The sequence below is a fragment of the Neomonachus schauinslandi genome, chromosome 8 (genome assembly GCF_002201575.2).
Source record: "Neomonachus schauinslandi chromosome 8, ASM220157v2, whole genome shotgun sequence".
Classification (NCBI taxonomy): domain Eukaryota; kingdom Metazoa; phylum Chordata; class Mammalia; order Carnivora; family Phocidae; genus Neomonachus; species Neomonachus schauinslandi.
This window is the reverse complement of record NC_058410.1, coordinates 102,873,840-102,900,947: the sequence shown is the minus strand read 5'-3', so window position 1 is coordinate 102,900,947 and position 27,108 is coordinate 102,873,840. Positions and strand designations below refer to the sequence as shown.

At 40.0% G+C, this 27,108-nt stretch overlaps 1 protein-coding gene and 1 non-coding gene across 2 annotated transcripts; one reads left to right on the top strand and one right to left on the bottom strand.

Moving 5' to 3' along the window:
• Window positions 1-243: 243 nt before the first annotated feature.
• OPN5 (opsin 5) lies at window positions 244-26,675 on the top strand. Its single transcript, XM_021692088.1, has 6 exons — window positions 244-373; window positions 4,260-4,379; window positions 8,001-8,171; window positions 11,745-12,079; window positions 22,997-23,238; window positions 26,395-26,675. The coding sequence occupies exons 1-6, from the start codon at window positions 244-246 to the stop codon at window positions 26,456-26,458; spliced, it is 1,062 nt and encodes a 353-aa protein (XP_021547763.1). The 3' UTR covers window positions 26,459-26,675.
• LOC123325580 lies at window positions 21,769-21,875 on the bottom strand. Its single transcript, XR_006540518.1, has one exon. It is a non-coding gene; the product is annotated as a U6 spliceosomal RNA (small nuclear RNA).
• Window positions 26,676-27,108: the final 433 nt, after the last annotated feature.

The following is a 27,108-nucleotide window of genomic DNA, read 5'->3' as shown; positions in this document are numbered from 1 at the left end:
TAATGTAGGCTTGGATACTCAATGTGCACACTGAATAGTTGGATACTGACATATTTGGTTCTTCGAAGAAAAGTGTTAAAATACTCACCAGTTATTAATTAGGGAATCAAGCATGACCCCAGAAACTTGCATTTTCATTTTAAAAGAGGGGGGCATGGTTATGAGCTGGTTCAAGTTGGCTTATTCGGGTCTGTTGCCATCTCTACTGATTTGCTTTCCAGACTCCTGTCCCTTGAGCACAGCATGGCGCTAAACCACACAGCCCCGCCCCAGGATGAGCACCTGCCACACTACCTTCGACAAGGGGACCCCTTTGCTTCCAAACTTTCCTGGGAAGCGGATCTAGTGGCTGGCTTTTACTTAACAATAATTGGTAAGCTTCCTTAATTTTTCTGTGCAAAGACTGCATCTAGAAAATGCACAGGCTAATATATTGATCTTGCCCAAGGATTCACAAACTTACACAGATATTTTGACCGGAGGTGGAGAGTGGGAGGAAGGTAGAAGATGGGGGACACATTGCGGGGTTCAGTGAATGTTTCATAGAAATGACTCGGTTATCTTTATTATTCCCTCAATAATTAAAGAAGTTTTACAACGAAATCATTTATCTTGAGACTATTTTGGTTGCTTTAGGACTAGGTTTGTCTTCTGAATAACAAAATTAATGATAATGATATCTTATTTAAATAGAGTGCTTTTACTTAAAAAAAATGCTTTTGGTACAATCATCAGATGATAGGCTCAGAATGGACCTTAGAACTCACCTAGTTCAGCCTCCTCTTGTCACAACTGAGGAAACAGTCCCCGGTCTGTGGTCACAATGGACACACTAAGTTTGCTGCACCTAAAGTAGAGTTGCTCTATGATGGCATCACTAAGTGAGTTTGGTGAAAGTTGAAAAAATGTATTGGTAATAAAATGGGAGTCAGCCCAGGGTCAAAAAGTTTGTGCATCATCCAAAACATGGTGCACCTGCTTCCAGACTATGCTATCCAATGCCGTGGCCACGTGTGGCTGCTGAGCACCTGAACAGTGACTTGTCCAAAAGATGTGCTGTAGTGTGAATATACGCGAGACCCTGAAGACTTAGCACTAGCGAAAATAATGTGAAACAGTTCATGGCTAATTAAAACAATTTGACTACACGTCAAACCCATACCATTTTGCCTATATTAGGTTAGATACTTTGTTTAATGTGGCTACCAGAACAAAATTGAAATACATATGGCTCACATTTCTGGTTTACATTGTATTTCTGTTGGACAGCATTAGTCTAGGTGATTAGAATTCGACCACAAAACTTCTTAAATTTAAGACTGTTGTTTTAAATTTGGGTCACCAGTACACAGGTGGGTTACGTCTTTAGGTGTGTCTGCCTTTAATCTTTTCAGATTTGGGTCAAGCTTTCTCTCTCTCCCTCTCTCCCTCTCTCCCTCTCTTTCTTTCTCCTTTTCTCTCTCCTTCCTTCCCTCTCTCTCATCTATTTATTACGGGCTAAGAATTTCATTTAACCCCCCTGAAATTAGCAAAAATCATTAGAAAAGTCTGGCGACACCTCTATGGTCAGTGCTTGAGGCAAAAGGAATCGGTGAGATTGAATCAGAAATTCCACTGTAAAGGGATTCCCTGGGTCCTTGGCTTTATGATTAGCAATTATCACACTGATTTAAATTCTATTTCTTATAAATGGACCCTCATGTCCTTTCAAACACAAGTATATATTGAGTGCTCATTCTATGCCACTGTTTAAGTTTCTGGGAATACAACAGTGAACAAAATGGGCAAAGTCTCTTTCTGCACAGGGACTATCTGGTAGTAAAACCCACAAGGCATTTTCATTTAACATAAGTACTTTCAATTATCAGAAAAGGCGGAAAAATTGACATCTTAAAAATTGAATTTGTCTCAACCAATTGCAAGAATTGAATTAAAAAATAGCACTCCAGATAAACAAAAGAGGGAGAGGGATCACAGTCCATTCCCCACCCTGGTATGGAAAATCTCAGGAAGAAAGGCAATGAGGCTGGGTGGGTGGGGGAATCAGGAAAATTTCTCCCTTGTTGTATGGGGGGATGGAAGGAAAATTCACAGTCAGATTCAAATGGGCATGCTGAGGTGAAGCTAGAAAAATAGGTCCAAAAGGAGTCCCCAAACAAAGGGAACATCAGGTGACTCAGGGAGCTGGGGGTGGAGCCAAAGACATGTTCCAGAACAGTCATTCAGGATGAGGCCAGGGTCATTTGGAGGGATTTGGACTCATCTAGACCCAGTCTTGGACTTGGTGCTATGTCTGGTTTTTACCCCTCCTAGGATAGGTATGGGGATATGCCCAGATATCTTTTTAAGGGACCAGAGTGAAATGACATTCTCAGTGAGTTTTGTTAATCCTGGAAGTCTTAGGGAAAACTGGAAGATGAAAAGATAAATCTGAGTTTGGAATAGAGGAGAAATAAATTAGAGACCCATTTCCACCCTTCAACTCTTTTATTATAGATACTTGGTTTATTAACAGTCTATATATAAGATTTCATCATTTTGTATTCCTAGAAAGATTCAGGATTTTGATAATCAAAAAATGTCCCTCCCCATCCCCACCCCTGCCTTTAGCCTTTAGCTTCTTAATCTTGTTTTCCTTAACTATCATCAAAAATGTTTGCATTCTCTTGATAATCCCCTACGGATAAGATTGCCTATAGGAATCATCTACATGCAGCTCATAGAGAGTTGACTATTTTTTGATACTGCTTTGGGCACTGGGTAAAGCCTTATGAAACACTAGTAAAGATAATTTAAGAAAGGGAAAATAAGAAAACCAATATTCTTAAAAGAGAAGTAGGAAGACAAAGGGTGTTTAAAGGAGCTTTGTGTATCAACTGCATATGTATGCTTATTGTTTTTAATCTTCTTGGATACAAAGTAGAAAGCATTTGTTTAAAATTCTTCAAGCCATGTTTGCATATTAATTTCCCAGTGTGCCTTGCTAGCTGGTTTCCTTTAATGAGATGTAGGTTTCATTTTAGTTGGTTTGCTCTAGAACTCCGTAATCTCGTCTATTTTTTCCTCTTCTGTCTTAAGAAAGCTAAAGAGGTTTTAACAGACCATTAGGCAGCTAGGATTCCAGGGATTCATAATTTCCTAAGAGCACAATGCAGTTCGTCCCTGGTGGTTTCATACCATCAGCTGAAACACACATTTCTTTCCTTGCCCCCAAAATGAATTGTGGTGGAGAAGTAGAAATTAAAATAGAAAAATCTGGGTTTCTCCTGTTAATACTCTCCTTATTCCTTACTACTAAAGGCAGCTGTACCAGATTCTCATTTATACACAGCTACACTATGAAGCAAGAATTCCTGAAGAAATCTACTCTACATGTTAAGCTATGGAAGTAGGTGTATTCTTTTCTTAAATAAAGTCAGTAGGGATTGGGTCTTTTTGGATTTAAACTGGGTTTGTAAGAACTTTTGAACAGTATCATTGTAATGCCAAAGCCAACTAGTCATTAATAAAAGGATATAAAAAAGTGGGAACACATTTATACCATTTTTTGCAGGTTGGTGGGTTGAGGGTCACATTCTCTCCCTTTGGTGGGAGGGGAGAGCTCATATTATCCACTGTCACCTACTTCCCCTTAATACCTAGTCCAGAAGCAGCTGCAGACACCCAGCGTCCATGTGTCCTCAGGAGGCAAAAAGTCCTGGGATGTGTCTCCAGGAGATGACCCTTTCCTTGCAGGGGGTTATGCCAGCCCACTCTGGCCTCTGCCTCTCCTGAATGCTGGTGCTCCCTCAGCAGTCCACAGTGATAGTGAAAGCACCTTGTCTGGTTGGGGTCACTTCAGCATCAGAATTTACCAAGAGCCAAGGGGTTAACCCTACTTCTTAGAGGGAGGGAGTTCTATAGAGCCAATACTCGGTAAAAATGGCAGAGGAAATACTCCATCCTGGGGGCCAGTACAAGAACTGACCATGGGGATTCCCACCCTCTCCTGAACTTCACTGGGAAGTTAGCAGTTCCTTTTTCTGGGTAAGTTCAGTCTTACAATCCCTGACTCCTATCCCTTTGGAGGCAACCCATCCCTCACCTGTCACTTGCAACTCATGCTTTTTACTTCATCTTCTTAATTTAGATTTTTATTTAGAGTCCTCTCACTACCCTCTAAATCTATGGTGTCCATTTTTGAAATTGAGAAGTGTTTCATATCTGAGTGAACTCCAAATCCTAGTGCTGACAATGGGAATTTATATTTTTCCTTGTAGGGATTCTGTCCACATTTGGAAACGGGTATGTCCTTTATATGTCTTCTAGACGAAAGAAGAAGCTGAGACCTGCGGAAATAATGACTATCAATTTAGCAATCTGTGATCTGGGCATTTCAGGTAACACAACCGTTTCTTCTTTGGGGGTTTGAGCTGTGCCCCATTCTAAAGTCCTCACTGGCTCAGAGATCACCCATCCCCCACCTCCTTTCGCTCCTCCTTTCACCAATCATCTTTACAGAGGTTGTGGTAAGTCAACGGAGTGTCGTCAGGCTAAAGAGCTCATCCATTTAACATTTGTTGAGTCCTTTCTGTGTGCTGAGCATGTTAGATGCTAAGGAGACAATTTGGAATGATGCATGATACCTTGTAATGCTACACCTCAAAGTGTACTGGCTAAATGATTGAGAAGACAGAAACTTACAGGTCACTGTGTTGAGCTCCTTTACACCCCTGCCATCCACACGGGACTCTGTTAAAATAAACACCAAGGGGCTAGGTCTTGAAGCTTAAATGATGGGCGAAGACAGTGTGAGAGGTGAGTATAGGAAGACGGGAGAGCTGACATGCTGGTACATTGAAGTGTGGCTTCGGGACTGATTGCAGGCATAGGAAGCCTCCAGGTCAGTTGTTCTCAGAACTGGATGCACAAAAAAGCCACTTGGGAAACTTAAAAAACACAAAGCAAAACAACAACAGAAAAGCAAAAAACTTCACAGCTGGGTTTTATACCCAGAAATTTCTATTGAATTGGTTGAGAATGTTACCTGGGCATCAGGATATTTAAAGTTGGTATTATCAGGTAAGTTAATATGAGGTCAAAATTGGAAACCACTGGATTATTTCTTGCTTCTTTGGCTTCTCTGATAACCCAACCAAGGAGGAACTGGAATAAAATTTCTCTTTAACTGTAATTAATTTTACAAATATAAATGATTTTGGATAAGTAGCCTCCCTTTGCTTTCATCTATAAAGTCCCAGGGTTGCCTAGATACGCTCAAATGTGCCTTTGGATCCCAAATTCTGCTGTTTGGAGTATGGTCTTAAGTTACTAGAATTGGGGAAATTGAGTGTGGACAGCACACAGCAACTCCTCTTTCCACTGGAAACCTTTTAGCAGTTCCCCATCTAAACGTCCTTTTTAAAATGTTTTCTGATATTTGTTTCTCCCTTCATAAGTGGATTTTTCTGCTGCTGCCAATCTCCCAAAACAAGGTCAATAAATAAGCCTCTACCTATTGAGTCACTGTTTATCACTAGCAGATGTGTTGCCCTTGAGAGTCTGTGTGGTGTTCGTTACTTGGGAAGGCTTTACTCAGTATGGACAGGCTTAAATATCATGAGCTCTTATCGGACATGCACACGCACATTAAGAGAAGCATATTGTGTCAGGCCTCCTGGGATGACAACAGCTGAAAGGAACCCCGGGCAACTTGCAAGGCTGCACAATGGCTGCAATTTTAGTAATAGCCACACGATGGCGGTGTCGCAACATGAATGATAGCTTTCCCGGTCACCTCTCCTGAGCCCAGACGGCTCTCTCCCTGGTACTGAACGTAAAATGCTCGAATGAAACCTACCATTTCATCCACATCCTTCACCAGCGAATAATACCAGGTTCATGTTTAAGGCTGAATTAGGCTAAGCTTGAATAAAAATGTCCTTAAGTGGTCTAATACACTGAAAATGCTTTCCACCAAGCAAATCTGCTCTAGAATTGCACAAGCCACCTCATTACTCTGCCTGTGTCTTCAGAGTAATTCAGCAAGAAAGCATTTTCTTCCATGTGATAGCTTTTCAGATGAACCCAGATCATTTTTCAACTTTGAGTATCTCTAATACATTTTCCACTCCAATAAACCTTAAACATTTTTGTCTGTTTTATTTTTTTCCTTGGTCAACTATATCCCATTATAAGCACCTCAAAGTGCATAGTAGAGACCAGGTGTATTTCATCTATATAACTAATATTTGTGGTTATACCGGTGGCTCTCAATTGTATATATGTATTAGAATCACCTGGGGAGCTAAAAAAAAGTATATGGAAATATATTGATGCCTGAGCTTGCTCCACATAAATTAAATCAGACTTTCTGGAGGTTAGAGTCCTGGAAATTGATATTTAAAGTAAAACAAAACCAAGCAAAACAAAGCAGGACAAAACAACTCCTCCAGTGATTTAGTGTGCAGCCGGGTTCAGAACTATTCTATGAAGTGAAGAAGAGAGACGCATTCTAGATGATGTTCCAAAGGTTTACCAAAGGCTCCACTCCAGAAGGAAGCTGAAAATAGTCCCAGCCACAACAGACACTAATTTCACTCCATCCGAGTCACTTTCACTTGTCTCTTGATGCTTTTAGCACCCACCCAGCTGACACTTAGCTCAAGCTTTGAGTTCGTGTCTCCTCTGCTTAGAATATTTCCCCTCTATACATTTACCTGTGATCTCTACCAGTGATTTAGACATCTCCCTAAATGTCACATTCTCAGAGAGCTCTTTCCTGATCCCCTTATATAAAACAACAATTTCTATCTATCTCCTTCTGCTTCATTTTTCTTCTCAGCACTAATGACTATCATTCCATCGTATCATATCTTATATTACAAATTATGTATTTCTCTTATCTGCTCTCTCTACTATTAAATACATTTGTCAGTCTTGACCTGCACTTTGTCCCCTATCACCTTGCTCTGTAATTGTTACTTAAGAGGCACTGAGTAATTAGTTGCTGAATAAGAAACAGTTCTTTTACACTCAGTTTCCTCACTGACAGCCGAGCTACACCACTGGGATTAGGAAGCCCTAATAGGGGGGTGCACAGTCCAGCAAGATGGAATGTGAAATTAGCTACCTGGACAACTAGACAAACTAGAGGAGATGTGTGTCTGACTTACAGATGGCATTTAAGAAATATGTGTTAACTGACTACACTAACAGGAACTTGGGTGTACCTCTGTTTACTGAAGAAGGGACACACCTGGGGTCAGGGCTGGCACCTGTGAGTATCAGTTACTCGGTTTTCCTAATGCGATAAGTTTAGGGAGCCTTATGATAGATAGATAGATAGATAGATAGATAGATAGATAGATAGATAGATAGATGATGATAGATCACATAGAGGTCGTGGAGAGCTTCTTCAGCCTGTTCCGTCCGGGAAGGTGAAGATTGAATACAATAGCTGATTACGAAGGGTGCAGGGTGTAAATTAAAGTAGAACAATGCTTTCTAGAAAGTAAAAAACACAAAAACACTAATAGAGGCTGAGGAATAGTTTATTTTTTATTATTTATTACTTATTTTTATTTTTTTGTAATTTAATATTTTTAAATTTAAATTCAATTAATTAACATAATGTATTATTGGTTTCAGAGGTAGAGGCCAGTGATTGATTCATCAGTCTTTTATAACACTCAGTGCTTATCATATCACATGCCTTCCTTAATGTCCATCACCCCGTTACCGCATCCCCCCTGCCACCCTTCCCTCCAGCAACCCTCAGTTCGTTTCCTATGGTTAAGAGTCTCTATGGTTTGTCTCCCTGTCTGATTTTGTCTTATTTTATTGTTTTGAGGAATGGTTTAAATCCCAGAAATCTGGGTCTGGTTGCAAACAGATTGAACCTAACAGTAACTAAAATAGCTATCTCTTGTCTGAATAGAATATAACTCAAGGGTGAGTTGAGGCAGGTGGGTAACTTTAACTGGAGGGAATTTCCCTTGACAAATTGCTTGGCGCTCTAGTTGTAGGCAAACCGTTCACGATCATCTCTTGCTTCTGTCACCGCTGGGTGTTTGGCTGGATTGGCTGCCGCTGGTATGGATGGGCTGGATTTTTCTTTGGCTGTGGAAGTCTCATCACCATGACTGCTGTCAGCCTGGATCGATATCTGAAAATCTGCTATTTATCGTATGGTAAGTATGAAGGCTTCTCATTCCCTGATAGTCAAAACTAGTGGATTGTCAGACTGTAAATATTGTACCGATAGGTAATGAACAAAGATTACTAATAACCTAAGAGACTAAGAGTATCTCTGTTTAGAGCCCATTTTGTTCTAACATAAGTTTAAAGATTTGAAACTGTGTCAATGTAGATTTCTTTTAATACTACTTTTATAGGAATGTCTGGTGTTTGGCTACAGTGCTTTTGGCAAACATCATTTCCTTGTATAATCTGTGTAAGCTTCTACCGTGTTTTGCCATGCAAACAAAGAAATAAAATGCATTGAAAGGATGTTAGGTCCGAGATGTTTTAGCTGGTTCCCCACGTGGTAAATGTAATTATAAGAAGGATGTTTCTGATCCTCCTTTAGGCCTCAGGGTCCCTGTGATTTCAGAGATGAGGAATTCCAAAAAGTTCAGATCCAAGTTAGAAAGCCGTGCAGCTGGCAAGAAAGGACACACGCAGAAATATCACTCAACACTCTTTTTGCGGTATTGTAGGTAGAAAGATGAGTGACTAGAAGCATTGATGAGGGTAGAACCAGCTATGAAAAAGTTTTCAGAGGCTCAAGATTTTTTTTTTTTAATAATGAGACCATTCAACATGTTAAGAATAAATTTTTATTACTTTTGCTCCTTGGGGTTCTGGGAACTTATTGAATCCCAAAGAGAAGAATTTGGGCCCTTCCGTTTAATACTGAGAACCAGGTGCAACCAGGGAGTAGTATTGGCTTCCTCTGGAAAAAGCTGCTCTGTTTGTTAATCTGTCAATCAGAACAGTTGTGACCATGGAGACGGAGGATGGTCTGGAACCTGAGGTGGGAAGGATCAAGCTGACTTGATACTTTCAATGTGGTAGAATTTTCCTTTACATTTTAAAGCACTTTTTTTTTTTTTAAGATTCCATTTATGTATTTGAGAGAGAGAAAGCGAGAGACAGAGTACGAGCAGGGGGAGGGGCAGAGGGAGAGAGAGAAGCAGACCCTCCATTGAGCAGGAAGCCCAACTCGGGGCTCGAACCCAGGACCCTGGGATCATGACCTGAGCCGAAGGCCGAAGTTTAACTGATTGACTGAGCCACCCAGGCGCCCCTTTTCCTTTATATTTTAAAAGTTTATAGTCCCAGACTCCAAGGAAACCATGCAGGGGAGGTTAAGGTCATGGACCATCATCTTCACAAACTAGCAATCATTTTTTTTTTAAATTTGCATCTCTTTTTCTAAACAGCTTAACCCTTCCAATAGAAATAACTTAAATCAGAATTTCCAATAACATAAAAAATATTCAATTATGTATATTCTGGATGACTTCAGAGTCCTATACTTTCTAGAAACTTATTTTTGGTTGTATCAAGTAGATTGTAAGTATACTTACAGATTTTATAGATGAGAAGGCAGAATTTCAACTTCCTGGGGATATATGAGGAACACCTTGATTTCTCTGCTTTTTAAATATTTCCTTGAATTTAGGCTTGGTGTCCTTTAAAGAGATGATACCGCCCACCCCCAGCATCATTGCAGGGCATCACTCCATATGGGAACTGTATATATTTTTCCAGCTTCTTTTAAGATTGAACCTCAATAGAATGGTTTCACCATTTGATGTGACTCATGATTAAGCCCCTCTACACAGTGTCTTAAAATGTTGGAATTAGAAGACCGCTTGGGAACATGGAGACCTTTCTCCCATTAATGTGATAAACTGTTTTAAGGCATCCCTGACAGACAGCCACTTGGCCTCTTCTTGAATAATTCCAGGGACCAGTGACGGGGAGCTTACTACTGCACAAGGCAGCCCATTCTCTGATTGGTCTGCTCTCATTGTTACAATGTTATTCCTTATATTGAGACAAAACTGCCTCCCAGTAACCTCCACCCATTGGTCCTAGTTCTGACTTCTGGAGCAACACAGAACCAATCTACTAATCTACTCCCTCCTGTACTTGACAGCCTTTCACCATACTCGAATGTAAGTATACAACACCTCGCCAAGTAACCCTAACCATAAATGCTTATACGTATGCATATGCACATTCCCCTAAATATATGTGATTATCCGTGCCAATGTTTTATCCATTATAATGGATAATCAGGAGCTGACATATATTGTGGCTACATGATTGTTACCTCACTCTGGTTGGGCTTGAGAAATTTGGATTTTATGATACAAAATGCCATGTATTTGAGGAAAAAACAGAGACAACAGAGTATAGATACAATCTGTATTTCTTGTTAGTGCTGAGACAAACACAGGAGTAAAAATCTGTGTTAATGTAGCAGTCCTTTGTAGTTTGCAAACCAGGCCTTGCATTATTTCATCGAACCCTTATCAAAACCTGTAAGCAATGTATTCTTATTTCCTCCATTTTACTGCTAAGAACATGGGCATCTAGAAAGGGCACACGAAGAGGGTCAAACACTAGAACGAGAAGAATTAGGCCCTACTGACTTCCCAAACTGCATACGGCTGTGAGCAGAAGCAGGCCTTGAGTCTGTGATGAAGAGATCATTTGGCTTTTGTTGACTGTGTTCTGATACTTCTCTGCTACTCCAAAACCAAGGCAGTAAGGATTTACTTCTCTGGCCCTTTGTCTTTGAGGTGATAAATGGGGTGTGGAGGTAATTTCACGAGGAGGCTGCAGCACCAGCTCAGGCTGCCCTGTGTTTGGTGGTTATGGTGAACTGTGGAAAGGGATCACTAGTGCTCTATGGCTTTTCTTAGATGACTACACCAGTTCTTCTTGGAGATCTCTTTTGGTCAATGGAAACTAGTTCTGAAAAACCTAGAGCTCATTTTTTGTTTTCCTGAAAGTATTTTCACAGAATTACTTTTGCAGAACATGATGCAACCTACCTAGATTCTCTACCCTTCTTGCTATGGCTGTGTGAGCATGACTGCTGTGTTTGTCACGTTTGAAGATTCAAAACCTGCTCCCATGAAGCAGGGTCAGCTACTTTACCGTCTCAGCACGCAGTCATGGTTGTGGCCCACCGACCCCCACTGACAAGTGCTTAGGAAGATGAATGAGATAAGAGACGTGAAAGCTTTTACGGAGAAGGGTATTGAAAGGCACAAGCAATGTGTTATCAGTTCTCACTTTCCCCAAAGGAGTCTACCTTGGATGAACCATTAATACATGCTTTTGCGGGCTTGGTCCTTCTGTTCTACCAGTTGGCCCCATATTGGATAGGATCTCAAAGGTCATTCTGGGTGCTTTCTTAAGATCCTTCCTTCATTGTCTTTGGCATCCTCTCATCTTTCTACTGTCCCCTTTCCTCAGCTTTTATCACTTACCCCTCCTGAGGCTCCTGCGTGCCTATGGAAACCTTCCCTGTGAAAGCACTTCTGATTTTATTCGCTTGGAAAAAGGCCCACGCTCTGGAACTTTTCTCCCTTCACTGCACTCTCCCTCAGAATTCAGTTATCTGACCACTTCTCCCAGAATCCAATGGAATAACTCTTTGGATGTGGAATTTGACATATCGAGGGGAGGTATTCGGGTGTAGGGCAGATTACATCCCGGTAATGCTTTTCTTCTACCTCCAGGGGTTTGGCTGAAAAGAAAGCACGCCTACATCTGCCTGGCAGTCATCTGGGCCTATGCTTCCTTCTGGACCACCATGCCCTTGGTCGGTCTGGGGGACTACGCTCCTGAGCCCTTCGGGACCTCGTGCACGCTGGACTGGTGGCTGGCCGAGGCCTCCGTGGGTGGCCAGATTTTCATCCTGAACATCCTCTTCTTCTGCCTCTTCCTCCCAACGGCTGTGATCGTGTTCTCCTATGTGAAGATCATTGCCAAGGTTAAGTCCTCCTCTAAAGAAGTAGCTCATTTTGACAGTCGGATACATAGCAGCCATGTGCTGGAGATGAAACTGACCAAGGTAACTACAGTAATAATTTACAGAGGGGTTTTCTAATCAATTAAAATGTCACAGGGCAAAGAGGATAGGGAATGTTGGGGGCTGGGAGAATTTTAGAATCTCTATTCTTTAGGTACTTCTGAAATGTGCTATTATTTATCTAAACCTTTGTAGTATTTCTTTTCCCTGTTTCTGTCTTTGTCTCTCTCATTTACACACACACACACACACACACACACACACACACACTTCTAGTATTTACTAAATCTGTATGGTGGCTCTATTTGGAGCTTATTCTCTCTACTGAATAAGATATTCTTGGTTCTCAAAAATTATTTAAGTCATAATAATAATAACTTTTATGCATCATAAAATACCTCACAGTATTTATACTGTTTTGTATTGACTTTGGTGGGCATGATTAGGGACGTTCTGCCACCTCATATTATTTACAGAGTAAGAGCTTACCGCATCTACTATCCTATGGGAAATTTATCTTAATACAAGAGCAGTTTCTGCAGGGTCATGTCCCTTGGTAAATGCTAGTTTCAGAGCTGATAGCTCCTTAGATACTGTAATGTGAGGAAAGGAACACACGATTTGAGAATAGACTAGGGTTCTCATTCCATTACCAATACTTGCCAAGTTTGTGATCCAGAGCTAGATCCTGAACTTCTTTGAATCTCTATTTTCTCACTTGTGCAACAGGAATAGTAACAGCTCCTCGGATTGTGGTGGAGATTTGATGAGATAACACATGTTATTCTGTCATTTGGTGCATAGAAGGTGTTAGAACAGTGGTTCCTTCATTCTTTTGTAACTTTTAGGAATTCTGGGAAAGTATAAGGCAGTGGTCTTCCCACTTTTGTCCTGTCTTGCCTTTATATTGAACGAAATATTTTTCCAGCACATACTCAATACAAATGACATGCAGCTAATACCATCAAACTGCATATTAACGTTAGTATGCCCCAATTTCTATTTTACTTTTAAAGATAAAAAAATAAATGTAGATTGAGGTTCTAACCATTCCTTCTGGTATCAATCAATCATACTATTGGCATCCCAACTTCACGTGTCCTCACAGCCTAATTTGGAGACCACTTGTCTCAGGACCTATAGTAACATTTCCCTTCAGGCCTGTGCTCTCTTGTAGTAAGTCAGGGCCTTTGTTCTGGTGATATTCCTCTTTTCACTTACAGATGTTTTGAGATGGTACAGGATCTCTTGGTCGTACAGTGGGAGCTAGAGATTCTTAATGGTTCCAGTTGACCTTTACTTCCTAAACTCCATATGCTGAGTAAAAGAAAGCTCCAAGGAAGTTTTCATTACTCTAAATCTATACTCATAATCTAATAATAGAGCAGTTCTACCTGGACAAAAATACAAGATCAGGAATCATGATATGCTTTTTATCTTATCACTGGCTGTAAAATAGAAAAAAATATTTCCATAAAATCCAAGGTCATGATTTAAGTTCATTTCCAGCTCTCCTTTTAGCTCTTATCTGTGACTTTTAAAAAAAGTATTAATCCGAATAAATGAATCCAAGTTAAATTTGGATTACGTTTAATCCAAACCCTACTCAGAACCAAGTACTGTTCTAAGAACAGGTGAATGCAACAATAATGAAAATTTTCCTTCTCAATACTTTATGGGAGTATGTTCAAGGAAATGATGTGATGTCCATCACACTGGTAGGTCAATTCGAGTTTACCTTGTAGTCCTGCAGTTTGACATACCAGAAAGCTGCTGAGATGTCATATGACCTCCTCTCTCTTCTTGCCACCCTCCAATGGAGTTGGCCTCAAGACATTTTGATGGTCTTGATTAGCGAGTCCAGATCCTCATTCCTGTGAGGTCCTTCTCCAGTTTCTCTGAGTGTGTTATTAATCATATGCTCTCCTTTTAGTTGAATTGCCTAACTCAACCCACAGCTAGCTTTTATAAATACCCTAGCATCTGGTTCTTTGTGTATTCTGGACGGTGGGCAATTTGTTTAGTGAGTGATTCTGAATGCATGCGAGGTGAAACTTGGCACGCACCATTTAATTTGGTTTGTGGTTATCAGTCTCCTTGGCCTGGACTGGACTGTATAGATCAAATAACCAGGCTCACCCAGCCCGAAGAGATGTTAAATGAAAAGTGTAGGCATCTATATGTATGATTTTATTTTAAACATATCTTCTTCTGACATATACTAAATGACATTATATTATATATAATGTCTATATGGCATAATATATGTTATATATTATACAATATATCTGTACCTCTTTTGTATATATAAAACTTATATAAAACAACCTGAATATAAAATGCTTCTAATTATTAACACTTATGCAAAAAACATAAATCAAAATTCAGCGCACATTGATAAACACAACTTTCTATTTTGGCGTCTTCTCTGCTAAATTTAAAATGTTTTCAATTACCATTTAATTTTGATCTTGATTTTTTTTTTTCTACTGAGTAAAAGTAAGTAAAAACAACCTCACACTGGACCTTTTCATAGTCTTAGGAAGCTTTTTCTCCATTCAACTACCTCTCAGGATTGGCAGTTTGCTTATTCACTTGGTGCTTCTGATCTTTTAGAATAGCCTTGTATAAAAGCTTACTACTTAAAGGCCACCTTCTTGGATTCTGGGATTAAAATAATTTACTTTTCTGGGTACTGTAATGATTTCCAGCTGGGTTATTATCTGGGCCTGCATTTTGCTAGTCTGGTCTTATCCACCTGAAAATTGACATCCCACCTACAAATCTCTCTCTGCTTTGTAGTTTCTCTTGAATTAATTTTTTAAGAATGATGGTTTTGCTAGACTTTTGTACCAGGCTGAAACTTCACAGATTGCCAACAGAGGTATGCAAAAAAAGACCAAGAAATAAAAACAAACAAGCAAACAAAAACTCTCTTTATATTTCTATGACTCAGTATCATCTCATTTTCATTTGCCTGTATATGACTTTGTGAAACAAACTTAATATTAAACAATCAAGATAAATTCAGTTGAACTGGGGGGTCTTCCTTGTCTTCCCAGGGCTATCTATAAATTCTAGGGAGGCTTTTATAATTCCATGGTGTCAGGGGGTGGGGGCTCCTGGTCTAATTGTCATTTATTGCCCCTGGTATTCCTGAGATATTTAAGTTTCTTTCTGGTCTCAATCATCAGTTGTCATGGGTCACTTTACATCCTTTTTGTTCCAACTGGAAGCCCTCTTCAAGTTCATCAGCAATTCCAGCTACTTCCCTGTCCTTTGACTGCAATTCATCATGTGCATGTTGGGAGCTTGGCTGGGACCCTGGGAAGCAAGGCACAAGTTTTTGGCCCTGAGATCCCCAGATGCATTAAGGGTCTCTTGCTCCCCAACACCATCCTTGGCCCCTTGTGCTCAGCTCTGTGGAGTAGCATCAGGACAGTTTCTCAAGGTCAGTTACTGGCTCCTCTGAGGTCCTCCCTCACCTTTGAGCTGTAGACCCTTACCCACTCTTGGGTGGGAAACCTGTAATCATGTGCATCCCTCTAAAATTGTCCCCATTTAGTAAGATTAATGCCTCTGGTCCTTCAAGTTTCTGGCTGTGGGTACTCAATGTCATTTTTTGTATACTCAAAACCCCTGTCTCTCAAGTATTTTCTCTCCTGTAAGATGTAAATTTCTATTTTAAAACTCACAAGCTGAGAAATGAATGGTTTACTTCTTCGGGTATTTTGGCTTGAAAAACTCTTCACACAATGCAGTGAACACTCTTGCTTCTGCTTTAATGAGGGGGGCGGTGGAGTCCCGGGAAGAAAATACCAGAGGCATAGACTAATTTTCCCAAATATTATTATGCTGTATGGACTAGTACTTAATACTTATTCATTTAGCACAGATAGATTATCTATGAGTTCCAGGTCTATAAGTAGTGTCTAGATCCTCTGGGCATCTGGATTTCTCTTAATTTCCTTTATTTCCACCAGAAAGGCTTCTTGATCACCCCTGGCTAGTTTAAGTCCCTCTGCAATAGGCCATCAGAGCACTTGACACATTCACTTTATTGAGCCACATGCTTGTCCTTCTTTGCAAGTAGTAGGTAGGTGAACTCAAGTGTTACACATCCCGTTTGCTACTGAGCCTCGCTGTCTGGTGCCTACTAGATGCTTAATCAAGATTGCTATAATGAATACATAATTGAATAAATTAAGTTAATCTAATTACCTTGATGAGTGTTAAGTGGTCCCTTGATCCCTGGCTTGAGTTCCTCTGTCCCTTTTATAACTGACAGGCATTTTGTTTTGCTTTGTTATTTCACATTGATCGTGAAGTCTTTTTAAAAATTATAAATGTAAATCTCTGCTTTCCTCACATGATTCCTCTCTTTGATTGCTCATCCAGTTTATTTATCATTGAAGGTTCATATTCAGGCAACCCCCTGGGAGGACTCTAAGGGCAGTTTGTGGGAAAGCTGAACTGCGTTGCTTTTTTATTTTTTAAACTAATTAATTCATTTCCTCTGGTTCCTCATAAGTGTTCTTAGCTTAAATGTCACTTCCCAGAAAAGCATTCCCCAAATTGAATTCAGATCTTCCTATTACCATGGGGCAATGCTGTCTTTACATTTTCTTCTTAGAACAGGTCATAATTTATAATTAATTTATAATTACATACTTATTTTTGTGATTATTTGCCCAATGTCTGGCTTTAGCATTAGTCAGTAAGGCCTGTGGAGTGACAACCATATCATTTCGTTCATTTTGTGTCCCTAGGACATAGCACAATGTCTCAAACATGATACATTAGACATTATAATATAATGTGATATAAATAATATAATATACAATTAATTATATTAATACAAGTTAAATATAAATACATGCATATAAATAAATACATATAAAATATGTATTTGTTGAAGGAAAGAATTTCAAGTTGGGATCAATCCCAGTTTTGCCACGAGCCCACTGGGAGTCTCACGTAGCTGACATTTGTTATTTATTTCTGTTGCCAGTGGCTGAACCCCTGTCTGTGTTTAGAATTTCTGTGTTGAGGAATTTCCAACATTTTGAGTCTTGGGTCATGGAGGGGAGGAGCCACATGTCTAAGCAAAGGCTGACTCCTAATTTAAAAGATACGGAAGGTTAACATAACATTAAAAAAAAAAAAAAAAAAGATGTGGAAGGACCAGTCGTTGACTTTCCAAGGTTCCCCTGCAGGTGGAGTACGGCTATGACCCTAGGCTCCAGCCAGTCTGTCTCAGGGGCCAGTGATACCAGCAGAGAGGCAGGGAGATGTCTCCCCCGGGCATGGCTGCAGCAGTGCTTTCTGCATTAGAGCTGGTTCAGGCCATCGGTTTGGGTGTCATTTCTGTCGGCTTGGCGTTCCCAGTGATGCTCTGTCCTAACCAACCCATTCCTTTTCTTATCCCGCTTGGCCGAAGTCCATTTCTTGGACTCAGAATCGTGACAGATTCACCTTGGACAAACCACTTCTCCTTGCTGGGCCTTGGTTTTCTCGTTTGTGAAAGGAGGTGGGGCAGGGGAACTAAATGCTGTCTAAGTTACCTTCTAAAACTCTCAGTTGTATAAAAATGGCTAGATTGGTTGGATTGACAGCAATAGCTCTTACTGCTAAAACCACCTGGTCTCTCCACCTGAGTACATTTCCCCACTGAGTAGCACTTTCCATACCTTAAGGGCTTGGTTCGTCTATAATGAACAGTGAAGTCTCCCTTGTTTTGTTGAGCCAGATACTTAGAGATTTGTATTTCCTGTTCTTAAAGCCAGCCGCTGCCTCACTGGGGAATGCTGTGTTCAGTTTTAGACCCAAACCCTGCAACACAGATGTACAGAGTGACATGACTTAATTTTCATCCTCTCCTTTCAATCACAGCTTTTGCTTGTTTATAGAAGAGTGGTATTTTAAGATTTGAGAAAATTGCAGCGGGGAAGTGCAGACCCCTCCTTTTTCTAGGTCTTTTTTTTTTTTTTAAGTACAAATTAATATTTTCTACTTGGATCACCCCCAGGGCTCACATAATGGTAGACACAACAAAGCTCTCAGAATTCTTTTCTTTCTAAGTGCATGATGAAGGGTCTGGGACAGTTGGCCTTAGTTGTCATTCTATTGATAAAATGGAAGGAAGAAACACAAATTAGACATGCTTAGAGTTGTCGAATGACTTTATTTCTTCAAAGATGGTGTGAAAGCTAAATATCACCCTTATTTTTATACATATCAGGAACTGAGGGCCAATGAAGGTAGGTCACGATTGCTAAGTTGCCCCCTTTCCTCTTTGCCATTGGTAGTGTCATTCAATGGCAGGCTGACTGCATATGGTGGGAGGTGGCCTCATAACTGGCCTTTACTCTCGCATTACCATCTTTTCATCTCTCTCTCTCTCTCTCTCTCTCTTTTTTTTTTTTGATTAGTTGGGAGCAAATCCATGTGCTTGCCAGCTAGACTCAAGATAGGAAAACCAAATCTTATTATCTGTATGTTCTGGTCAATTGTATACTCCCCTGCCATTTACTCAATGCACACATGTAGTGATCTTGCTTCTTGTGACCTTATCTCACCCCAGCCACTGCAATATCCTTGATTTCAGTAGTCTAGCTGGTTCTGTGATGTGGTCAATCTTGTTATTGGTAGGGAATTTATTCCATCTTTCTGGCTCTCTACATCAATTCCATGTCCTCTTCTCATCCATTTCATTATTCAAGATAGCACACAGCTTCAAACGTTGGCTGAAGCCCTACTCATATCCAAGCAAAGGAGCCTGGTGCAAGGAACTGAAATGCCAACTCTTAGAGAATCAGGGGTTCTGTCTCACTCACACTGGTCATTGGAGTTGAACCACAGTTGGAATCCAAACCCGAGTATCTCTATCCATGATGTTTACACTATTGCATGCTGCCTCAGCACGGAGAGAGCGCAGGACTTTGCTTCTTGGAAATCGTATCTGCTGGAATGGTTCAGATGAATTGAAAGACAGAGGCTTATCTAATTTGGAGAATTTACGTTCAATCCCATTGTTCTATTACTGCTTTAATTGATCAGTTGATCAATTATGGACAATATTGCCCATGTGACACTTAATGCCAACTTGAACTGTAGCTGGAACGTACAGATATCCTTTAGTCCTCTGCAGCAAGATATATTTAAAGTGAACTGGGTTGCAGATGTGTGATTCCTTTGTAGAAGCCAAGCACATAATCTGTGAATTTCCTCCCACAAAAATTGCCTAATTTAAGAATTGAAGTTTTACTGCTTTTCCAGTAAACCAAAAGGCAGTGACACATGTCACTGTTTATTGTTTAAAAAATAAACAACTTAGAAAAAAGCTGACAGGTACCTGTCTGTGCTAGATCTGGCTTAAGGATATTTGGAATAGAAATTTTGGAAAATGAAAATGAGGACACACTCAGAAATGAGGAAAGAGACTGATGAAAGATTAAACATGTTCCACTTTGAGTAGAAAACACTGGGAAATGAGGGTAACATGCAAGTTTTGTAACTTTTATGGAGTTTATCTTAAAATGCCTTTAATATTTAATGTTTTAATGTTTTGTGGAGTATATTTTAACAGGAGAAGATCGTAAAAAATAAATGGGTCTCATGTTGACTTTGTATTCACTTCAAATACAAAGTAATATTCTGCAGTGCTTTCAGATCTAGGCTTTTATCCCTCTTTCTGCTCTAAACTTGATTTCTAGTCATTCAATTTAAGGCACTTAGTTTTATCCTAATCAGAAAAACCACAATGATTCTTTCGCTCTGTGTTTAAAAACCACAGCATGGTTAATTCTCTGATGTCCTTTTAAAAAGGATAACATAATGCAAATGTTTGAAGTCCTTTCTCTCCCCATTGCACACTCTCATAAAAGTAGAAAATATGTAAAATGTAGAAAATATTATGGACTAAGTGTTAATCTATTTTTTGTCAATGACTTTGACAGCAACACAGAAAACAGCTTTTGAGATACTGTGAAATCATCAGATGAGTCACCATTCCCAGACATCTGCTAAAGCAAGTTTTATTTATGTTATTGTTTATTTGGGGATTTAGAAAAAAGACCTTCACTTTGAGCCTTGAGGCATCCATTCCATTTACAAACAAAAGTTACATAGACCAAATGAAATACAATTTCTCCTGGGCAACCCTTTGCAGAGAGGTGGGAAAAAAGCAAGCAAGCAAGCAAGCGAGAGGGAGGAGTGCATGTGTGATCTGGGTCTGGTTGATAACCGTTAAGCACAGGTAAGAATTTTGGCTCAGGACCTTAAAGTAAGGCTGCAGGACCCTGACACAGGGCATCAGGACTCGAAGGAGGTGTGGGCTCACTTCATTCATCTCTTTGAGATTTAGACTCTATTTGTAAAATGGAGTGAAATGGATATAACTGAGGTGTGTCTCAGCTGCAGTTAATATTTAGAGATGAGCCCTGAGTTTCTTAGGTGGAATTTTATAACCTGAGACACATGGTGGATTTTCCAGGCTTCTTAGTTGACACAGCTCACAAATGTGGGGTTCTCAGGATAAACACCCTACTGACAGGCTGTTCTGCAGGTCAAATAGGGCTATAGACCATTCCTTGCATACAATAGCTCTGTTCTCATGGGAGCATATTGAAATGCACATGCATAGAAATGACTTTGTTATAAAAGAACTTAGCCACTTGGCTTTCTAAAACAAAAAAGCATGCATAAATATTGTTCTCTGTTACTAATAAAACATTTTATGTCTCATTCCTCATCCTTGATTCTCTGCGCTAGCATGTCATGACTCTCATGTTGGGAACACTGTTCTTTTCCTTCTTAAATAAGAGGATGGGGAAAGAGGATGTGGTGCCTGCCTCAGATAGCTCCATCTCTTCATCTTTCCTGGGTTTTGGGGAACTCAGAGATAAAAGGAAGCTTCCTTTTTCCTACAAATCCCTTATAAAATCATAAAGATGGGTCTGACGATGCTCTTTCTAGTCATGTGCCCATCCCTGTTCTTGCTCTTGTAGCTAGGAGCATGCCGTCCTCTGGTCAGGCTTGGGTCATGTGATGCCAGTTCCATACAACAGCCTAGGGGTAGAAGGGATGCTGGCGATGCTAAAGTTTATGAGGAAATGAAAGACATATGGTAGATTTGCAAAAGCAGATGTCCACTACCTGGAGTGCTAATTTGAATATTGTTTCATTATTTATTTTACAGAAAAACAGTAGGTAATAGTATAAAGATACTTCGAAGTTAGTACACTTTCTCTTAACTAGGACCTGAAATAGCTCATGTTTAAAATAAACACCAAGGCTTGGGCTTCAGTTGCCAGTGTCAGTACTCAAAGGAACAGCCCTTTCATTTCTTGTTTAGACTGTTGCCTAAACAAACCTGTTAAAAGTGGAAATTCTATGTGGCCAGGGATTGTGTCTGCTTTGTTCATGGCTTTATCCTCGACACAAAACATATAGGAGATGCTCAGTAATGCTTGTTGATTGAATGAATAAACAATGATTTTTCTACCTCCAATTTCTTCCTGTGCCATTTCATTTTACAGGTAAATCTTCCTAAACACGGTTCTCATTAAGTCTCCTGCTCAGAAACCTACTAGGGCCTCAAAGCATATGGAATTAAGGGCAGCCCGGTCATAAGTTATACAAAACCCTGAATACATGGATATTATCTTTCTTTCTAGCCTCATCTATATGCGAAAGTAAATTGCTTGCTAGTTTCTTTTCTTTTTTTTCCCCAAAATATGGAGCGCTTTACACATTTGCATGTCATCCTTGCGCAGGGGCCCTGCTAATCTTCGCTGTATGATTCCAATTTTAGTGTATGTGTTGCTGAAGCAAGTACTTGCTAGTTTCTATGCAAATCTCACACATACCTGCGCCTTTGCTCACGCTGATCTTACTACCATTCCTTTATTTCAACTTGCCAACATGCAGGTTATATGCCATGTCCCTCATGAAACTGTTCTGAATTTGCCCCGTACCATGTAATTTGGTCCTCCTCTGCTGGTACTTAAATCCTATTCTTCCTTGTACTGTAGTTTGTATTCCAGAGGGCTACAACCAGGCCCTAAGGTGGACTGGTGTCCCCAACAGCACTTGGCATTGTGTCCGGCACCGAGCACTTGGTAAAAAGCGGTTGTTGAATTCAAGTGAGATAATCTATAGGGTCAGGTATGTAGTCACAGGGCATTAATTAGGGCTATGTTAGTACAGGGACTGGGTTGCAGATGGTAAGAAACCAGTGAGGGTGTTTAAAACCCTCTTTCTAATTATTCTTTGATCTGAAAGTTAAGACGCTCCTAAGGTAATTATAATTTTGTGAGAGAGAAAAGTGCTTTCTGGAAAAGTCTTGCTTTATGCCTCTGTGTCACTTTAGTTAAAACTTGGTGATTCTATTTTATTTTATTTCTAGTGAATTTCCACTATCCAAGCCTCACACTTGAGAAAACGAGCCAAAAGAAGTAACACTTAACAGAAATCTCTGAGGAAGATTCATATTAAAATTTCCAAAAAGGGCAGAGTTTCTGTTTCCTGAGGCAAATACGAGTGATTTAAAATTTCTTCAAGGTGAAAGTGTTTTCCATCTAGTTCCAAATATGATGGAACATATTTTCCATCAATGTGGGTTGAGAAGTCTGGAAATTTCAGGAGCATGGATGTCTTCTTAGCATCATTTCCTACCCAACGTAAAATCTGACAGCTTTTATAGGGTTAAACTTTGGGTCTTTTGGTACATTCAAATTCTGGAGTGAAGAATGGATAGGATGTGGTAAATGGGATAAGTCATTGTAATAACTTCTTCTGGCTGAACATCTCTGAAGTCCACATAGGAAATGTCTCCTACAGGCAAGGTAAAGGGACAAATAATAGACTTTCATGGGTGTAAATGAGCTACTGCTTCTCCTCCCCCCCCATAATTTCCACCAGGTGTCTTGACTCTGTTCTATTGCTTTCCCTCATCAGGTAGCAATGCTGATCTGTGCTGGCTTCCTGATTGCCTGGATTCCTTACGCGGTGGTCTCTGTGTGGTCAGCTTTTGGAAGGCCAGACTCCATCCCCATACAACTCTCTGTGGTGCCAACCCTACTTGCAAAATCAGCAGCAGTGTACAACCCCATCATTTACCAGGTCATTGATTATAAATTTGCCTGTTGCCAAACTGGTCGTTTGAAAGCAACTAAGAAGAAATCTTTGGAAGACTTCAGGTAAAATTTCAGAAGCCAGAAATGAATGCTACTGTTTCAAAATCCCATGGGGTCCAAGCCACTCTGTTATGCTGTCTTCTTAGGGTTAGAGCTCATCACTTAGGAGTAGTCTAAAGAGGATTTTCTGTTCATCAAAATTCCTGAAATCAAGTCATCAGATATGTTGGGTTGGATGTCATGGGTAGATAATGAGAAAAGTAATCCCATTTCTGATTGTAGAGCAACTAAGATAGGAAGCTATGTCCATTTGAGCAGCCACTATTTCTCACTCTTCCTTATCTGGGACCAAATCCATTTTACTCCAAGAGTATGGTTCCACATGGCATTGATCCAAAATTAGGTTCTCCCAACAGAAAAGATTCTCCTGTTTGGGATGTTTCTACCATTAGCTATGAGTATAGGATTTGCGCAGGCAAGGAGAGAAGGGAGGTGACATTTTTACTCTCTGACAGGTTCTTTATGTTATTTTCACAAGAGCCCCTATTGTACCTTCTCTTTGTCAGATAAGGAAATGGAGGTGCAAGTGAGGTTAAGGTTAAGTGAGCTGCCTGTGCTTACACAACCAGGAAGTAGCAGAGCAGAGATTTAAATTCAGGTCTATTGGGTTTCCAAACAGTCTACACTATTTCTACTATAAAATGAACAAGTGAGTCTGGGGATCCAGCACCATTTTTCCTAAAGGCTCAGGGTGAGTAAAGAGTTGAGGACGATGTGTGGGCTTTGTGTCCATTCAGGGCCAGTCTTAGCAGTGGAATGTGGATCAGGCACCTGAGAGCATGGTCTGAAGTGAGGGATGTTGAGAAGGTCCAGGTTCTCTGATTTCTATTACTTCTTACTCACTGGATGTCTAGTTATTTTTTGGTACTATTTTTCCTGATTAAGTAGGAAACAGAGGAGAAAAAAAGGTAGAACTAGCTAGGAGAAGATGTGGGTCTTTATCTTGTTCTTTTACTACGCTTGAGCAAGTGACATATCTTTTGACCTTTAGGTTCCTCACCATGTAGGGTACAGGATCAAATGAAAAAAAATAAATAAATAAAAAGGCACTAAGAAAAAGTAGTATTGTTATTGTTGTTGTGGTACAGGGGAAGAAATACACAATTTGGAGATAAAAGACGAGTGTTTGGTTGATTTTTCCATATCTTCGGGAAAATGAGCCTAGAATTGGGCTGAGCTGATTGCAACACCCATCTTTTGAAACTGTAAGAATTACACCAAATGCGTGTTTGGAGAGGGCTAGGTAACAAGTGTTAGTGGGTTTTTTCTTTCACATTGCTGGTGGTTAATGCCTTTTCTGTTGAATTGAATAAATTCAAATGCTAAAATGCATCTACTTTGGCAGTAATAACACTTTGCCCTTATCAACTATTAATACTTTATTATGAATGCAGGTTAGAGAGAGTATTTTTAATAGAGCAGTTGTGGGAAAAAATAATGGGCATTTCTTCCTCTGAAAGAGATGATGGGAATTTGACAGGAATGGCTGAAGGCAAATTTCACCTACCTTGTAATTTTGCCTTGGACTGATTCTGTGTTCTGTACATTTGCTTTTAAGTGTGAGCAGCACATAAATATTCAATGCTCAATAATGAAAAGAGAGAAATTTATGAGGAAGGCAGTGACTTGGGGCCACAGACCTTTGGAGAAGCCAGCCAGGCAAGAATCCGTTCAGTTCACCTGCTCCCATTAGCCATTTCTATGAAATACAACAATTGCTTTGCTGGAGGAAGACAAATGCTGTTTCCTTACTCCAGAGTCTCAAAGCTTTCAGTGGAAAAAGCAGGCAGGCAGTAGTGCTAAAGCAGGAAGGAGTCCTTGGGTTTTCAAGTTTGGAACACTAAAGAGGTGTGATCAGTTGCTGATTTTTGGAAGGCTCTGTTTCAGAGAACTTTCCAAAGAAGCAAAAAACACTTTTTCTGTTTTTCATCTTTGTTGTAATTAAGGAGCTAAGAAAATGGGTAATATTGAGGCTGATAGAATGAGTTGAAGTGGTCTAAAGCTAGTCCAGAGTGGTTAATGCACTACTAGAACAATTCAATCAAATTAAACTAGATTAATTGATATCCTTGTTTTTTCCTCTTCTGAGCTCTGAAATGAATTTGCTTATAATGGGAGACCCTCTTGGGAAATATTCTGAATTCAAATAAAAAAGCTAATGTGTTGAATATGAGATTGTAGAAATAAATTTTGAGTAATTTTTACAGTTCATTAAAAGTTAACTCATTTCCACCCCCCCCCCCCAAATTGAGTCCCCTGAGATTTTGGTAAAAGCTGATGAACTACAGCAAAAAATATGGCCAAGAGCCCATCTTGAAATGCTATTATTCATCACATCTGGGTATCCAGATGTAGTCTCCCGTATTTCATAACCAGTGCTTCTCCACTCTGGCTGTGGATTAGAGTCAAGTAGGGAACTTTGAAAAACCCCTGCTTAGACCCCACTTGCAGAGATTTGGCTTCAGTTGGTCTGGATTGGGCCCAAGCTTCATTAGTTTGTTTCATTGGTTCATTCTCCCAGATGGTTCTTATACCCAGCCGTTGTTGAAAGCCGGTGAACCAGAGCCTGGGAAAGAAAAACATTAGGAGTGCAGCTCATGTAGTCAGAGGCCTCTCCCCCCGACCTAGACAGAGACCACTGAGTGACAGGGGAACCAGACTTCTGGTGCTAGGCCAATCTTAGATGCAATATAAATGATCAAATGATACTGGGGGTACATAGTGAAGGATCGAGGCATTTTACACTCCTAGTATTTTAGTAAAGATACAGAACAGAAAACAAAGTCCTAAATCCTGGCATTGACATTCTAATAAAACTCTCCTGACTACTTTACTTCTTTCCAAAGAACACTCTTTGTAGGTAAGTCACAGGGCCAACTGACTGGTAGGTCGATAGGGAGGCAATGAATTTTGTTCTGAGGCTGGGAAACTCACTGGGGCATAGGAAATGTGCCATGAACAAGTGGCTTGTTTTTGGAAAGCTCCACTCAAGGGATTTCTTGACTTTGAATGTTTTAAAGTGAGTTATTTTCCTTCCCTTCTAATTCAAGTCTTGTGCGTATAATCTTCTTGGTAGACATGCCTGCTATGATATACATACACAATATGTGTATGTGTGTGTATATATGTTAAGTTATGTTTTCCTTCTCCTGTGTTTAGGCTGCACACTGTAACCACAGTCGGGAAGTCTTCTGCTGTGCTGGAAATCCATCAAGAGGTATGAAGATGGACACAGCATCACTTATGGACACAATTATTCACATGTTTGCCTCTTCACTGCTGTTGATGTTTGATTGTGACTACACTTTTCTCTTTATATCATATTTTTATATTTTGTACACTTTCCCTCTTTTCCCTTCAGCCAGGATTTGCTGGGAAATTCCAATGGCCAAATGGAAATTAGATTATAGGATACTATTTAAGGAATATTACTAGGATGAGCCTCCCTGGAATTTTCTTTTTATTATATTTTAAAACCTAATTGTCATGCCCCAAAGTATTAAGTCTGTGATACTAAGAAAAATGTTTCATCATTTTATTTATTAGGATGTTACTTAATTTCATTACATCGTCATTATTATTTTTATTATTTTTTAAAATTTATTTGAGAGAGAGAGAATGAGAGAGAACACATGAGAGGGGGTAGGGTCAGAGGGCAAAGCAGACTCCCTGCCGAGCAGGGAGCCTGATGCGGGACTCGATCCAGGGACTCCAGGATCATGACCTGAGCCGAAGGCAGTTGCTTAACCAACTGAGCCACCCAGGCGCCCCTGTCATTATTATTTCTTAATGTAGGGCCAGGATGGCAGTTTTGGGGTCCATTCAAGTGGGTGGGTGAATGTTGGGACTGTGGTTCTTTGACTGGTGGATGCT

What these genes read in the sequence shown, in the direction of transcription:
- OPN5 (XM_021692088.1), top strand. Translation starts at nt 244, where the DNA reads ATGGCGCTAAACCACACAGCCCCGCCCCAGGATGAGCACCTGCCACAC. An exon ending in AATCTGCTATTTATCGTATG is followed by an intron (nt 8,172 to 11,744) that starts GTAAGTATGAAG and finishes TTCTACCTCCAG; the next exon opens with GGGTTTGGCTGAAAAGAAAG. An exon ending in TGGAGATGAAACTGACCAAG is followed by an intron (nt 12,080 to 22,996) that starts GTAACTACAGTA and finishes TTCCCTCATCAG; the next exon opens with GTAGCAATGCTGATCTGTGC.